Source organism: Ammodytes marinus, assembly GCF_949987685.1.
Source record: "Ammodytes marinus genome assembly, chromosome: 18".
Taxonomy (NCBI): domain Eukaryota; kingdom Metazoa; phylum Chordata; class Actinopteri; order Uranoscopiformes; family Ammodytidae; genus Ammodytes; species Ammodytes marinus.
In genome coordinates, this window is record NC_137222.1 from 14,251,879 (window position 1) to 14,267,524 (window position 15,646).

General features: G+C 40.7%; 1 protein-coding gene across 2 annotated transcripts; it reads left to right on the forward strand.

Annotated features, from left to right (window-relative positions):
* Nucleotides 1–500: 500 nt before the first annotated feature.
* LOC307264688 (ER degradation-enhancing alpha-mannosidase-like protein 3) lies at nt 501–10,744 on the forward strand. Of its 2 annotated transcripts, none has more exons than XM_080046155.1 (21): nt 501–732; nt 849–1,328; nt 1,448–1,493; nt 1,980–2,080; nt 2,725–2,764; nt 2,892–3,004; nt 3,286–3,439; nt 3,691–3,825; nt 4,000–4,105; nt 4,323–4,420; nt 4,575–4,700; nt 4,836–4,919; nt 5,225–5,308; nt 5,433–5,557; nt 5,711–5,876; nt 6,533–6,690; nt 6,811–6,928; nt 7,818–7,991; nt 8,678–8,843; nt 8,958–9,149; nt 9,694–10,744. In XM_080046155.1, the coding sequence occupies exons 2-21, from the start codon at nt 1,189–1,191 to the stop codon at nt 9,957–9,959; spliced, it is 2,592 nt and encodes an 863-aa protein (XP_079902281.1). In that variant the 5' UTR covers nt 501–732; nt 849–1,188; the 3' UTR covers nt 9,960–10,744. The 2 variants fall into 2 exon arrangements, with proteins under 2 accessions (XP_079902281.1, XP_079902282.1); XM_080046156.1 differs by having other exon boundaries at nt 990–1,328.
* Nucleotides 10,745–15,646: the final 4,902 nt, after the last annotated feature.

Below are 15,646 nucleotides of genomic sequence, written 5' to 3' on the forward strand. Positions count from 1 at the left end.
TATCTGATAATTACCATATACTCAACACTGAGACACTCGACAAAATGTAGGCCCAGTGCTATAAGAATTTTCCTTAATGATTTGATTTAGCCTAAATGTGATTTGGATTTACACATAGCCTAATCATAGATAGTGTATAATACATCTTTCTTGTCTCCGCCCACCTTGTGACGCGGGTCGTCCTGATATTGTGATGTTTCACCCTAAATTAGGCCTGACAGGGAACTTCCCCCTCTGCGTGGGATTCACCGACGTCTCTCACATTGTGAAACTACAGCCCTAGACGTTACTATAATCTTAAATTTCTATTGTTTTACATTTAATCTTCCTGATGGGGGGTTTGAGTTCGCCAACATGGGAGTGCAGCTTGCCTGAAATACCAAACCCAGGGCTGATAACACAAAAACATTAAAAAAAAGGGGCCAGTTCTTTGACAGCTCGGTACTCGACGTCAGGGCGCCGTTTGCCCGTAGTGTTACTCGGCGACGTGTCATGGACCATTTAACAGTGTGACAGTCGGCTAACACGGCAATCAAACCGTTTGTTTGTTTTTTGGGACCAAGATGGTCTTTGGACCCAGCTTAACCTCATCATTTAGCTACTTAGACTGCACTAACCTGCATTGCTAAGGGCGAAATAGCAACTTGTTTGCTGGCTAGCAAAGGGGATCCTGCCAGCAATGTGAAGGCTAGCAGGCGTTAGCTACACTGTCTCGCTGTGCCATACATTTTGGTAACTACCTCAATGTTTTCTTCATAATACCTTTTACATGTCTTGGTTTAACAAGAAAGTGTTCGGTCTCTCTATTTAGCCAGTGCTCCGTGGTCATTCCTTGTTGTCCCGTACAGGGTAACGTCAACACATCACATTGTTTATCGAGGCTCAGCTGTAGCTAGCCGCCACCTCTATTGTTTACATGGATACTGTCAGCTGAGGTGCTCCGTTCGCACGTGTTGGTCGTAACAATTATACTGGATGATCGACCACAGGACAACCGCAACAATCATGGAAATGAGGAATGGAATGTCTGCCAGAAAGAGGACGATAATTAGGGCTCTGAAGGAGGACAGCTGTGCCTGCTGCTGGATGGTTTGACTGCGTGGGCGTTGGATACAAGTCAGGAGTTTGTTTGGTTGCCCGCATTGAAGCATAACCCAAGGGAAGACTACACAGAGGAGAATAGGAAATATGCTTCGCTGGGGACTGGGCACACACACTTCTGGCACAAGGATGCTGCTGAAGACCCTACTGGTGATCACCAGTCTCCTTGGCTCGGCGAAATGTCAAGAGAGTCAGAGCATGACGCAAGAGGAGAAGACTGTTATCAGGTAAGGAATGTCGAGGGCGGCACAGACATATACATAACACTTCTATTTGTTTGTGAGTGAGTGGCAGTGGATGTGTAAAAAATATGACAGGTGTTTTCCATTTATTTTTCTTGTTGCAGGGACCAGATTGTTGAAATGTTTGATCACGCTTACGGCAGCTACATGGTAAGATCATGTTCATTTTGATGTGTCAATTGTAATCACCATTACATTTATATTTTTGCAGAGGCCAGAGGGAAGTCTAGAAAAGCTGATTTAGTGGGGTTGTGCCAGAAGCAATTTTGCAGGGTATTGAGGAGGTGTCCTTGAAAGTATTGATAAGTCTTAAGTCTGTGATGATACTGATGTCTTTCAAGAGTCAGGATTATTCCTAGTGTGAAGCAAGCATCGACAGTGCACAGCCAGACACGATCAAATGTCAAGACCAGTTGGACCATTGGTTTTAGATGGTGATAACAATCAGTTTTGGTTTTAGAGAGTGGTGTTAATCACTGTTAGAAAGACAAGATACACACAGGAGAAGTTAATTGCTATTGCCTATTTGACCAGCTGTTACCTTGGGTTTGGTCTAAAACACCTTTACCTTAATGACACCTTTGCCATAGACTGATAATTGAAACTGGAAAACAGTAACTGTTGTTTGTGTTTCAGAAATATGCCTATCCAGCAGACGAGCTGATGCCTTTAAGCTGCAGGGGGAGAGTTCGTGGCCAGGAGCCCAATAGAGGGGACATAGACGATTCCTTGGGAACGTAAGTTCATCATAGACAAGCGAACCATCTATTTAAAATCTCATAAACAAGATTCAAGAAGAAAAACACACTAACTGGCTGTGAATGCTGTGTTTCGTTAGAGCAATCCTTCATAGAGCTGTCTCACAGAAGCTTTGCAATCAGCGGTAGAGCTCTCTAATATTTTTTTAATATACGGTAAAACCTAATTAGGCAGGTTTTCCACTAACAGAAAAACGAAATAAAAAATATGATAAAAAAGTTTATTTTTATGGTAACAAATATGTCAATATACAATGTAATGCTTCTTTCAAAAATACATTGACTCATTTCTCTTTATAATGCTACAGTATGCTGCTCCAAACAGATTTAATTTGACATAGAGTGTTGCTGGAGCACATGAATGATATGCTAATTTAAGTCAATGAAATTTACAAGGAAGCAGTAAATAATGGACTTGCATTACAGTGCGACCCTTTATTTGCCATGCATGTTGCATAATGTACGGCAATTTCACTGCACAATGCACATTGAACAGATTTGACATTAAACAGCAATGTGGTTCATTACAAATGAAACTGGATCAGAGGCAAAGTGGGACAGCAGCTCTGCTCCGCTGTGCTGTGCCTAAGGCTCCCATAACATTTCTTCCACCTTTTCTGCAGGTTTTCTCTAACACTGATTGACACCCTGGATACCCTCGTGGTGAGTACTTGCTTCTCCTCTTATTACAGGCATTAAATACATTTTCTTTCCCACTGTGCTATTGTTTTCTGTCATTTTTTTCTCTTTTTGACGGTAGATTTATCTTTGTGTGTGTGTGTGTGAGCAGGTGCTAAACAAGCTGGATGAATTTGAGGACGCAGTGAGGAAGACTGTGAAGGATGTACGCCTGGACAACGACGTGGTGGTGTCTGTGTTTGAAACCAACATCAGAGTTTTAGGGTATGAAACATTCTTGTCATTTATGAACCTTTGTAATGTAGAAATACTAATATGTTCTTTTTAAAACAATAGTGTTAATAAAGTTTGAATGAAGTAGAATGTCTTACCTATTTCTTCTGAATGTAGAATTATTGTACATCGATACAGTACAGCGTATTTCTATTTCTCTAGACAGAAATGTCCTCCTTTAAAGTAAGATTTATTATTATTATTATTATTATTATTATTATTATTATTAATTAATTCAATTTAGAAAAAAAAATCTTCCTCATTCTCTCCAGAGGCCTTCTGGGAGCCCATGTGATGGCTGACTTGCTGCAGAAGCGTGGGGAGCGGATGCAGTGGTATCGCGATGAGCTTCTGCACATGGCCAAAGAGCTGGGCCATCGATTACTGCCTGCCTTTAACACCACCAGTGGCCTTCCCTACCCTAAGGTAGTCCTCATTTTATTATGTAATAATATATCACAAGTCTTATTCTAGATGCATTACATGCAGATGAAACAGCCCACAGTCGAATCTTATAAGGGATGGCCACAGAATATTTGACACTGCACTAGAAATAGAGAATAGTTCCTCACGGTTAGTGCAGCACAGAGGAAATACTGAGCAACATGTTCCTTATTTTAGTAACCAAAATTTTGAGCTGATGGAAGATACATTTTTCATATTTTTTTGGTTTCCAGGTGAACCTGCGATATGGAGTCCTGAACCCACTTTCACGCACAGGCACTGAATCGGACACCTGCACAGCGTGTGCTGGAACAATGATCCTGGAGTTTGCGGCCCTCAGCAGACTGTCAGGAGAGGCCGTGTTTGAGGTATTACCCTCCTTCCAAATATAACGTGCGGTGTAGAGTACAGCACATTATTACGTCTCCTTATAGCTGGCTATAACCGAGGGCAGCTGCTGAACAATGAAATATACAGTATGGTTGAAGTAATTGCTTTCACATGCACACATTTAAATGATAAATGACTTTATCCTTTTGCAGAAAAATGCGAGAAAGGCTCTGGACGTCCTCTGGGAGAGGAGACAGAAAGGGAGTGACTTGGTGGGGACTGTCATCAATATCCATAATGAAGAATGGGTCCGGAGGGGTGAGGCAGTTCAAATACACATACAGTGTACTTTGGTATAGACAAGAGGTCAAAACTGAAAGCACACATTGTCCCACACAAACATTAAGTCAACATGATAAATAACACTGATAATGCATAAATACACACCCAATCCCTTAAAAACATATTCTACAGCTCTATAATTAAAATGTATTATAGTAGCCTGACTGTCTTCTTCTCACGTGTGTGTTTGCAGAAAGTGGAGTTGGTGCTGGTATCGACTCATACTATGAATACCTCATGAAGGCCTACATTCTGCTGGGAGACGATGTTTATCTGGACAGGTTCAACATTGTAAGTCCTCCCATCACTGTATGCCCCACATAGAAATCTATATCCATTTGGCACCTGCTGCCATCCTACTCCACCATCGCATCCACATTGAACCCACCACTGGCCATTTTCCAGTGTTTATAATATTTTTTTCATGATGTTTTGACTGCAACAGCACTACATTGCCATTATGAAGTACATCAGTCAGCCTCCCCTGCTGCTCAATGTACACATGCACAACCCCACTGTGAGTGTGCGCAGCTGGATGGACTCGCTCCTGGCATTCTTTCCCGGCTTACAGGTCAGGGATCCTGTCTTTTAAGTTTTGCGCACGATTCATCACATTAACAACCATTTTAAAGCTGTTGGCGAAGGCTTATAGGTTGTTCGGCATTTGTGTTCCTGGAGTCACATGTATTTTTTTCACACTACATAGGTTTTGAGAGGAGATCTGAAACCAGCTATTGAGACTCATGAGATGCTTTACCAAGTCACCAAACAGCACAAGTTTCTTCCCGAGGTAAAAAAGAAAAGAAAGAAAACTCTGCTCTTTTTGTACTATTTAACGACACATAGTAGGCATTTATAGGTAAGATAGATTTGCACTGCTAAATAGGTTTGGGTAGTCTGGATAAATCTTATATCTAAGCATACATATTTGTATATCAAGGGAAGATTCAATACTGTGATATAGTACATTTTGTGGAATTAAAAAGAACTCGAAACAATAATCAATCGTGAATGCCTGCTGTTGCCCAATCCATTTTTAAATGCTTTCCTTCTCTATCCCATTCTCAATAAAATGTGTTTATTATCTCCCTGCAGGCTTTTACTACAGAGTTTAGAGTTCACTGGGGCCAACACCTACTGAGACCAGAGTTTGCAGAAAGCACCTACTACCTCTATAAGGTGAATAAACAGAATCCAAAACTTTTCTCTAAGAATTGTAAACTTACGCACACAAAGCATTGCTATAGAAAAACTGAATCATCTATGTAAGATGTGGTCGAGATGATAATCTTGATCTCTGCAGGCCACGGGCGACCCCTACTACCTCAGAGTGGGACAGTCCATCGTGGAAAAGCTCAATGCCTACGCCAGGGTGCCTTGCGGGTTTGCTGCTGTGCAAGATGTCCGCACCGGGACGCACGAAGACAGGTATAGAAATGCCATCACATACAGTACACGTTTACACTGGCATGTCTATCTGATTTCCCCTACTGAAGAGTAACCTTCTATTTTGGTTGCAACCTTTCTGTTGCTAAAATAGTTGCTGTGATAATGTGTGTGTGTGTGTGTGTGTGTCTATAGGATGGACTCGTTCTTCCTTGCTGAGATGTTTAAATACCTGTACCTGCTGTTTTCGGAGAAGAGTGAGCTGCCCATTGACATTGACGACTACATCTTCACCACAGAGGCTCACCTCCTCCCTGTGTCTCTCTCCATCACCAAGCCACCCTGTCCAGTCAACAACACAGTGAGAGCTCTCACCTCATCACAAATACTGAACATTCTACATATAAACATAATATACTCCCATTTTTAATCTGGTATCTCTCATTCATGTAAACTGATATGCTTAAAACACACACAACAAGAATGGTTAAAGGTGCACTATGCAGTTTCAGAGGAGGGGGATTTGTTAACATTTGCAGAGCTTGCAGTTAGTTTAGAGAACTTATTTTCTCTACATGTAATTCTTTAGTATTGAATAATTCTATCGCCATAAATCAAAACTAAATTATTTGGGACACCTGGAACCAAACGTAAAACTAGAATATGTTTGTAAACTAAACTGTGGGACCTGCTGCTGTAAACGACAACAACAGTGAAACTGACTCTTCAGGTATTTTTCTAACTTCAAACAGTGTCCCAGGGATCCAATTTTGCTGTGGGGAAAATGTGTTTCTTTAGTTATGAGAATATGCTTAATAAACTGAAATAAAATGTTCACTTCTCTGACACACCCAAAGTTACATTGTGCACCTTTTTAAAAATTTAAATAGTTATTATTTATTGCAATCATTGATACTGGATATTATTAATGTGTACAAATGGTACATATTGACATTTTGTGTGTTAAGCTGATGCTAATAAAGTAATGTAAGTTGAACTGTTGTTCTTGTGCTATAGGAGAGTGTTCCTGTTCCTCAAGAAGAAGGTCTGTTCACACACACCTGCCCCAGCCTCCAGACGTTGTTCCCCAACAACCCTTCGTTTGCCAAAACCATCCGGGACAGCTACAAGTACCTCACCGGGGTGGGCAGAGCCTTCCCTTCCTTACCTGTCAGGTGTGTGTACGGTCGCAATAGGCCTTTCCATTTGAGAAAGGGAAAAAAAATCCCAGGTGAGACCTGTCCGCTGTGATAACTTTTTCAGTTTTAACGTGGGTGTGTTTGTGTTTGTTACAGGGAAATTGAACTACCGCTCCACGATAATGGCATGGAGCCGGTGGAGTTCTTGAGAAGCATGGGCATTTCTCTCACTCCGCTGAGTGAGGTCCTGGCAGGAGACGGCAGAAGTCTGAAGGTACGTTTTGTTACTTTATACTCAGTTCTACCTGTCTTGATGCCTTTTATATTTTTTAATCTCTGTATATGGAACTCCCAAAACTGTGCTTACTGGAAAAGAAAACATATGTTTTAAGCTCCTTAATTAAGAGGTGGTTTTGTGCATTTGGTCTCAGTGATGTACTCAAACACTGTCCGTACTCATTTTTTGCTGCAAGTGTTCTTCAAACGAGCTGTCAAAACAGGTTAAGTATACAACCTGCTGTTGAACCAATTATATCTTTCAAATTGGCTTTGAGCAGCATGGATTTGGAAATTATAAACTGCTTTAATCAAATGAGGGATAGATTTTTTTCAACAGATTTCTTCATTATCTTCATAAGCTATGCTACACTAAGTTCTGTTTGTAAAGTATGCCCCTTCTGGTATCATGAGGTTGTAAAGAGGAAATGTGTCAGTTATAGTGAATGGACTACCAATTTAATTAGCTTATTTTTCTCTTTTTCAAACGATTTAAAAGCATTTGGTTAACAAAATGTTAATGGAGTGAAAATTAGGTCAAGATATAAATGTTCCACTTTTGTGTAAAAATGGCTAGGAATGTAGGTTACTATAATGAAGTCAATGTCCACATATTCCATCACAAACTATGATGAGATTCAAGATTAAAGAATTCTTTACTGTCATTGTGTGTTTTGCACACAACAAAATTTCTGCCGACGGCTCCAGCTTACACAGTAAAAACATCAAGATATAAAAAATATACATAAATAAAACATACTGTGTGCAAATATTTTGCAGATGCATACATTTTCACTTCCACTCATGAGTGTTAAACCTGTGATAAACAATTTCCCCTGTCTTAACCTAAGCATTGCACTTTTTTTCTAAACGTTTATCCCTTTAAGGAGCATAAAGGAGTGTACAGGGTAAAACTTGTGGCAGAAGTGAGCCAGACAGCGGAGGACGAGGAGCTGATGCCTCATGTTGTTCAGCTCATATCCCCCCCGTTTCTGGGCAGGACGGTCCTCACAGCGGGACCTGCCAAGTTTGGAATGGACCTCACCAAGCAGGAGCACGGGGTGAGCCTCCAATGTGACAATAATGCAGTGTACAGTATCAGCATCAAAGCTCCCCGACAAGCCTTGTAACTTTGATAAGAAACGTTAAATGATGAGTATAATATGACCCCAAACAAGGGCAAGGAAAGAAGGTAAGGAAATCACGTTTTTCAGCAACGTGGTTTTAAAAAAGATGGAACAAGGCCAAATCCTTTCCTCTAACAGTTAAAGGTGGAGTCAGTGATTCTGGAGAACACTTGTTACCAAAATCAGTTTTTGTCAAAATCAGTGAAAATTCTCCTCGCGATCGACTACCTGTCTGTACTGTGTGTGCGCTGACAAAACTGCTGGTGTTACTAAACAGAAAGGCTATGTAAACGTGTACTGTATGTAGACACAGGTTACGTAAACAAAGGGGACCCACCGTGATTAGCAACATTCTGTTTACAGAGCCTAGGCTGGGTATTAACACTGCATTTCTTACAGCGAGCAAACGGCATGTATGGTAGCTGAACGTGAGGATAAATTCACTGATTTTGACAAAAGTGATTTTGACAACAAGCGTTCTTCAGAATCACTGACTTCACCTTTTTAAATTTCAGATTGGTTCCATAGTATGCAAATGTTAGCCTGTTTTCTTCTTATCTGCACATCAGTTTAAGAAGCACAATAACTTACATTAACACACTCCAACTTTTGTGCCGCAGGTGAAGGGCAGCATCGTGAAAGCCTCGCCATACACTGCATGTGGGCCAATTCATAATGCAGTGGAGCTGAAAGGCAAGATTGCTCTGGCGCTACGTGGCGACTGCATGTTCGCTGCCAAGGCCCGGCAACTGCAGGAGGCGGGAGCCATCGGAGTCATCTACATAGGTGAAGAAGACGATTACCAGAGCAAAAAAAAAATAATAATCCTCAAAGCTTAGAATAACTAGACTGCAAGGCAAATGACATGATTTCAACTGTTTCCCTTATTGTCCCTGTCAGACCACCGCGAGGGGAGCAACAGCGAGGACACTCCACTCTTCCAGATGGTTGGAGACGGAGACTCCAACGACGACATCACCCTGCCTCTGGTCTTCCTGTTCAGCCGCGAGGGCGCTGTGCTCACGGCCGCTCTAGAGCAACATCACAATGTGGAGGTGCTGCTGCTGCCCAAAGAGAGGCAGCTGGGACATGGTGAGGACCAGGGACAGGGAATTCAAAGATAAAAGCTGGCCCTTGTTTTATATACTTTTTGCTATTGTCAACAAGTTTTCAAAAAGGAATACATGAGTGACTGTAGGTGTGTAGCCCCTTTTTATACAGTGACCAAGCAAAGCCGGCATATTGGCTGATAATGGTGTGCAATTTACACAGCGTTCCGCAACCAGGATTGAATTTTTTTTTTTATCCTCGCCTGCTCCCAGTCCCCTCACATATATTTAAATACTTTTAGCACATCTAGAAAACGTTGCACTCGCAACTCCCCTTTTTACGCCACTGCAGGTTGGCCCGTTTACACAGATAGCAATGCGGGAATCTTACTTACTCCGAGATAGTAAAATTGCTGGAACAATCTGTTATGCCTTTTTTCTTGTCGGTCCCATTTACACTGCAGGGCGAGGCGGGAAAAAAGCTGCAATTTTCCCGGCTTTCACAGGCAGTGTAAAGGGGGTGAAGTGTTTTGAATACTCTGTTCTGATTCTTCTGCCATCTTTGGCTTTCACCCTCATTGTCACAGATAAGACGGAGAAGTCCGTGGGCATGAACATCAAACTCCGTCTGGCAGAGGACGGAGAAGCCGGAGGGCCCACCTTGGAGTTTGTCTTGGAGAAAGATGAGCTGATCCTGAAGGAGGAGGACGAGGAGGACGAGGAGGAAGATGAGCTCCGAGGACAACCAGAGTCCCAGCAGCAGCCACAGAGTTTCTGCACAAAAGCAGCAGAGAACCACAGAACTGGACTGTCTAGCCCAAACTCTGACTGTGAACCAGACACAAACCCTTGACAACCCCCTGGAACTGCCAAGTGTCCTAAAACTGATCCCTCGTCAGTTTTCTGAATGGCGTGTGCCTCAGAGCCCCTCACTGCCCATACACGCAGCCCGGACTGACCCAGCCTGCATGTTGTCAACCAATGGAGGAGAGTTGAGCAGTGCGATAGAACTACATCATATGTTCTTGACTATGAAACTTAAATATGGTTCTATGTTTATTAAACCGAGAGCGAAAGGGGAGCTTCTTTTTCCTGTGCGGCTCAGAGATCTCATGAAACTAAACTAGTTAGTTAAAGGCCTTAAAGCTAAAAAGCTTAGGATGGTGCAGCCCACATCCAGCCTGGTAGTGTTGCTCATGTAGGCACAAATGAGGCGTTCGTGGTGATAATGATGTAGATCATTGACTAGAATTTTAAAATTGCCTCACCTTAGAGGAACACATAGATACGGCAAAAAACTGTACTCGGCTAGTATTTTATGCAATGCAGCTTTTTCTTTAAATGTAGAATGCACCTTCTCACTTCAATGACTACTGTTTGAACATTCACTAATGGTGAATGGAATATGACCTGGCCAGTAGGTGGAGTTAGCTTCCATCACTTCTCAGTAATATATAATAGCCTATATCTCGTAAAGCCGATGAAGGAGATGTACTGGGGCCAATTTGGAAAGTTAATTTCTTTATTTTGTACTTGTAAGCAACTTCAGGGAATTTCAAGATTGAATGCAGTTTGCTAGGTTGACCCACTTGGTGAGGTATTATCGTGTGCGTGTGTGTGTGTGTGTGTGTGTGTGTGTGTGTGTGTGTGTGTGTGTGTGTGTGTGTGTGTGTGTGTGTGTGTGTGTGTGTGTGTGTGTGTGTGTGTGTGTGTGTGTGTGTGTGTGTGTGTGTGTGTGTGTGTGTGTGTGTGTGTGTGTGTGTGTGTGTGTGTGTGTGTGTGTGTGTGTGTGTGTGTGTGTGTGTGTGTGTGTGTGTGTGTGTGTGTGTGTGTGTGTGTGTGTGTTCTGCATTTCCTTTTTTTTTGCTATTGCTTGGATGTATGTGTGTCTATAATACCCAAGAAAGCGATTCAACTGAGATATCGCTACAGGATCGACCGTCCTGTCTTTACAAAGCGATCATACAAATAATTCAGAATAGAAAGTCTGTAATCTGTGGGAATCCCTTTAAATTAATATAGGATTTTTTTGCTATTTGCTAACCTATAATTAACCCTGCAATCACTGTTATTTTGAAATTAATCTTGTCATCTTAAAAAAAAAGACCAAAAGCAGATTTTTCTTTCAGTGTAACTCTGGATTGTTCCAGGTGCAGCGTCCCAGGGCTAGTAATATGCACTTTGAAAACACGGGTATGATCGTCTATGGCAGAACAGTTCAGCCTATCGTTGCATTTGTTTGTGTGTGATGCAATAAGTCATTTTAATTTCAGTCATTAGTTGTCCCACTTATAATGCAATTATTAATATTCAGTGACATCCATTAAGATTGATGGAGCACAGCAAGGTTTTTTTTTTCTTCAGCCTAAAAGTCAAACGGTCAAACTGGAGAGGCCATTTAAATCCTGTACATCGTATCCAAGGTATGATTGATACAGTTGTACTTGAATATTTTTTGGATGCATTTTAAGATCCAGTTGTGTGGTGTACCTGGCTCACACACACACACTCTCTGCACAAACATAACCACATGCTGGGCATTCTAACGTGTAATAACTTTATGCAACAATTCAGAAAGACTCTTTAATCACTTTGTTCATATCAACTTTCGTCATTCTCACAGATAATTTGTTGCATGATTTTTGTCTTTTGTGGTACATGAAATGTGAGCCTATATGCAGGGGAAAAGACACTTTTGGTGCCGTAGTATGTTCTTTTTATGTCCCCCCCCCCCCCCCCCCCCCCCCGATGCTGCAGATTTAATTTTAAGGTATTAATCCAACATGACATATTATTATTATAATTTTCTTTATTTCATTTAGCCCATGTGAGGCTTTGCCAACCGGTATACCTCAAGACTACATACAGTGGAGTGTGTACGTTACTGTCAATGCAGAGAAAAAGGACCATCGACCAGAAGAAGTGGGTTATTTTTTATCATTATTTTTCATGCTATTTAATTTTGTGTTCAGCTGTCGTCTAAGGTTTCTGTTGATCAGTGGCTGAAAGTAAGTGCCAAAAGAGATGCATGACATGCTTCCTGTTTCCGTTACACATCTCCATATTTAGTTTCTGACTGCTAGCTGAGGCAGTCTTGTCAATAAATAAAAAAAACTAAAACAATTATCGAACCTTATTTTCTTTTACATTCGGCTTTTTTGTCTTTTTCTGAACCATTTTATCAGTCTAATAACACGTTTTAAAGAAACAAGAGGATGTGCCTTTCTACTTTTTCACTGTTTGTTACTTCAGAAACAAACGTTTTCACTCGTAGTTTAGACTTTTCATATAAAGGGTGGATCAATAACAAGAACATTTCTTTGGATATTTATAATCGACAAAAGCTAACAGTGTAAATAATCAATAGTACCTTTCCTGTGAAGTATTTAAAGAATGGAAACATGAGGATACAACGTATCCCAAATGCAAAAAAAACAAAAGGGCTGTCTTAGTGATTTTGCCAGTTGTGTATTGGTGAATACATTGATCGTGTAATTTCTTTGTCAGGAGAAGATGAGACAGACCTTGCACCTTCTGTGCCAGACAGGAACAGCTATCACAGAATAGCATGAATGATGACGTTAATGATGACATTATCGATAATGACAGTTGTGATGCTGAAAACACAACACCACAACTATGCAAAATTATTCACACTGTACATTTTTGGATGGTAGCCTACAATGAAATTATAGTCAAACAGTTAAGTTTATTTGTATGAAGCTCCTGGTATTTGATAATATTTATCTTAAGTCCCCTCAAGTTAATTTTAAGTTGTGTTTATAATTTGTTGTAGAATATTAAAACAATACTACTAGTTAAACATAGGCTGGCTGGATGTTTCTTCTATAACTGACATAGAACTTCCTTTAACTGAGCTGGTCAGCTAAGGTTTTTTGTTTCTGCCCTCTGAGTTTTGGCCTGTGTTTAGAGATGGTCTTTCAGCTCTAAGCAAACAAACAGGCCAGGTCTGTCGCCAGCTGCCATTCCTCTGTTGTCCTGTGTTTGGGAAAGAATAATGGAGTTAATAGGGAGAACGGATAACAAGAGAAAGACATTACACATGATATATCTGTTTACTTGCTGTAATACATCTTTAAATATGTCGCGTGTCATCATTTTACTGCACCTGCTACCTCTTCCTAACCTATAAGGTAAACTAGCCTACCACTATTTGCTAATCGACTTTCTCTCTTTATTTGCCAATGGTGTTGCTTCATGACAAATTAATGACAATGACAAAGCAATTCATTGTCTGTCAAGTAATAGCCTTGATTTATCAAAGGGAAGTTGATTCAACATAATTTATGTCAGGCTTTGCACCAGTAGTCGGCGCAATATAATCTCAAATTAATTTGAAGATCAGTGAGATCAGTGGACCCGAGGAGGCTTCAGGATGGGACTCTGACTGTGAGGTCATGGAGTTCTTTGGTCAAAACAAAGAAATGGAACCAGAGACCGAGAAAGTTCCTTCAGCTGATCTGTCCCTCAATGTCTCCTCTCAACAACCCGAGGAGGACTGTAAAGTGAGTATTAGTAATAGTAGTCCTTCATTCATTTATTTAAGTCTGTATTAAAGCTGAGGTGGAGGATTTGGGGAGAAAATGGCAGTTGGGATAGAGATTAGAATCCAAATACCTCTACCGCTCCACTTGTTCTCTTTGGTCCCTCCCCTATGGTCCCTCCCTGACACTTTGACCAATCAGAAACCATATACCACAGCTTTAAATGGTCACTCTGCAGTTTAAATATCTTATACACTAACAAGTCAAGTCATGTCAGCTTTATTGTCAATAACTTCACAAGTACAAGACATATAAGGGAATCGAGACAACGTTTACCCCCGCGGTAAACAGATAACAGCCACAAACAAACAAATAGATACAGTACATCAAATATAGGATTCAGTAACTGGTTTCAGATAATAAATAAGTAATTTGTGCAAAAAGGCAGTCAATAGCAACTGCAAAATATATTGAATTATTGCTGTTAATTCAGTGATAACTTCTTGATATCAAAACATTTCTTAATCGTTGTTGAATTCTCTTTTTCAGACGCTGTTTGAAATAAGGGTTAACAGCCCAGACAGCTTAAAAGATCACCTTGAATCTTCCAATGACCAAAAAATGGAGGCTGACCAAAATCTGGACGTCGATAGTTCAGATAGCTCGGAAGATGAAGGTGAAACCGCCGAGTACAACCTTGGCGCTCACCAAACAGAAACTACTGATGTCCAAATGGAGGGCGAACAAGATCTGGACGTCATCTCAGAAACTTCCAGTGGAGGTGAGATGTCCCCACCTGCTTCCATTGACTCCAATGAGGAAGAAGCAGATATAAATATGGGAGCCGGGCTAGCTAACCTCACCCAAGATGTGGAGGGTATGTGGGACTCATTTAGCCCTTACCAGATGTCTCGTATAGCTTCAAGAAACACCAATGAGGAGACAAATGCTGCCACTAGCCCTGCGTCTTCACAGAGCGAGGATGAGGATTTATCATAAAGGCCCTTTCCCTAACCAATAGCCTTCCACCGGCAACACCACAAAAGGATATGGTCGAAACAGAGTCTGTCTCGAGTCTGAAGAACTCTGAAGATTTTGAGATTGTATTCGACCTAAAGACTAAAAAATGGAAAACGTTCAAAGAAGTCGAGGAGAGGCGATGGAAGTGGTGGAGAGGATATCTAAAATCAAAGGGTTCAAAGAAGCAGCAGATGAGAGAAGAAATGGGAGAAAACTCATCTGGACATCAACATACTGCTGTCAGTCCAGAAGACCAGGCCCAGATCTCCTCCTGTGTGAGGTCTGGTAACAACAGGAGCCCAACATCTACTACGGTCAGAAGAAAAGAAAATGGCTCCTTCAAATACTGAGGAGAAGGAGATAAAGGCCGAGAAGAAAAGGAAAATAATCTTCAAAATCTTCTCCAAGGTATGGAAGCAAATCTATTAGAACAGATAGAATGAACTTGAAAATATATATATATATATATATATATATATATATATATATATATATATATATATATATATATATATATATATATATATATATATATATATATATATATATATATATATATTTATATATATATTTATATATATATATATGAGATATATATATATATATATCTCAGTGTGTAAATCATGTAGCCAAGTAGCCTGATGTTAAGCCAAAACCGGTTTTCACGTCATCACGTCTACGCACCTGTGCTCTGGCTCTGTCACAATGCCGTAGTAAACGGCTGCCTTCACGTGCTGTGGGAAACACGTCACACGTCGCTTGTAGTTAAAAGTTCATTGATGTTTTAGTTAAACGCTTTATAGCCTACCGAAAAATGTCCAAACGTCCAAAATGAATATTCAACCATAATTGAATCATTGCATCTCACAAATCTTAGGCTAGGCAGCTACAGATGGTGGTTATAAGTGTTCTTTCAAAGCAGGCTAAACTATGCTAATTGCCTTTTCTTTTTGTGAAAATAATAATAATTTCCATTATGTAGGATAGCCTGTACGCTCCATTTAAGTAAAATACC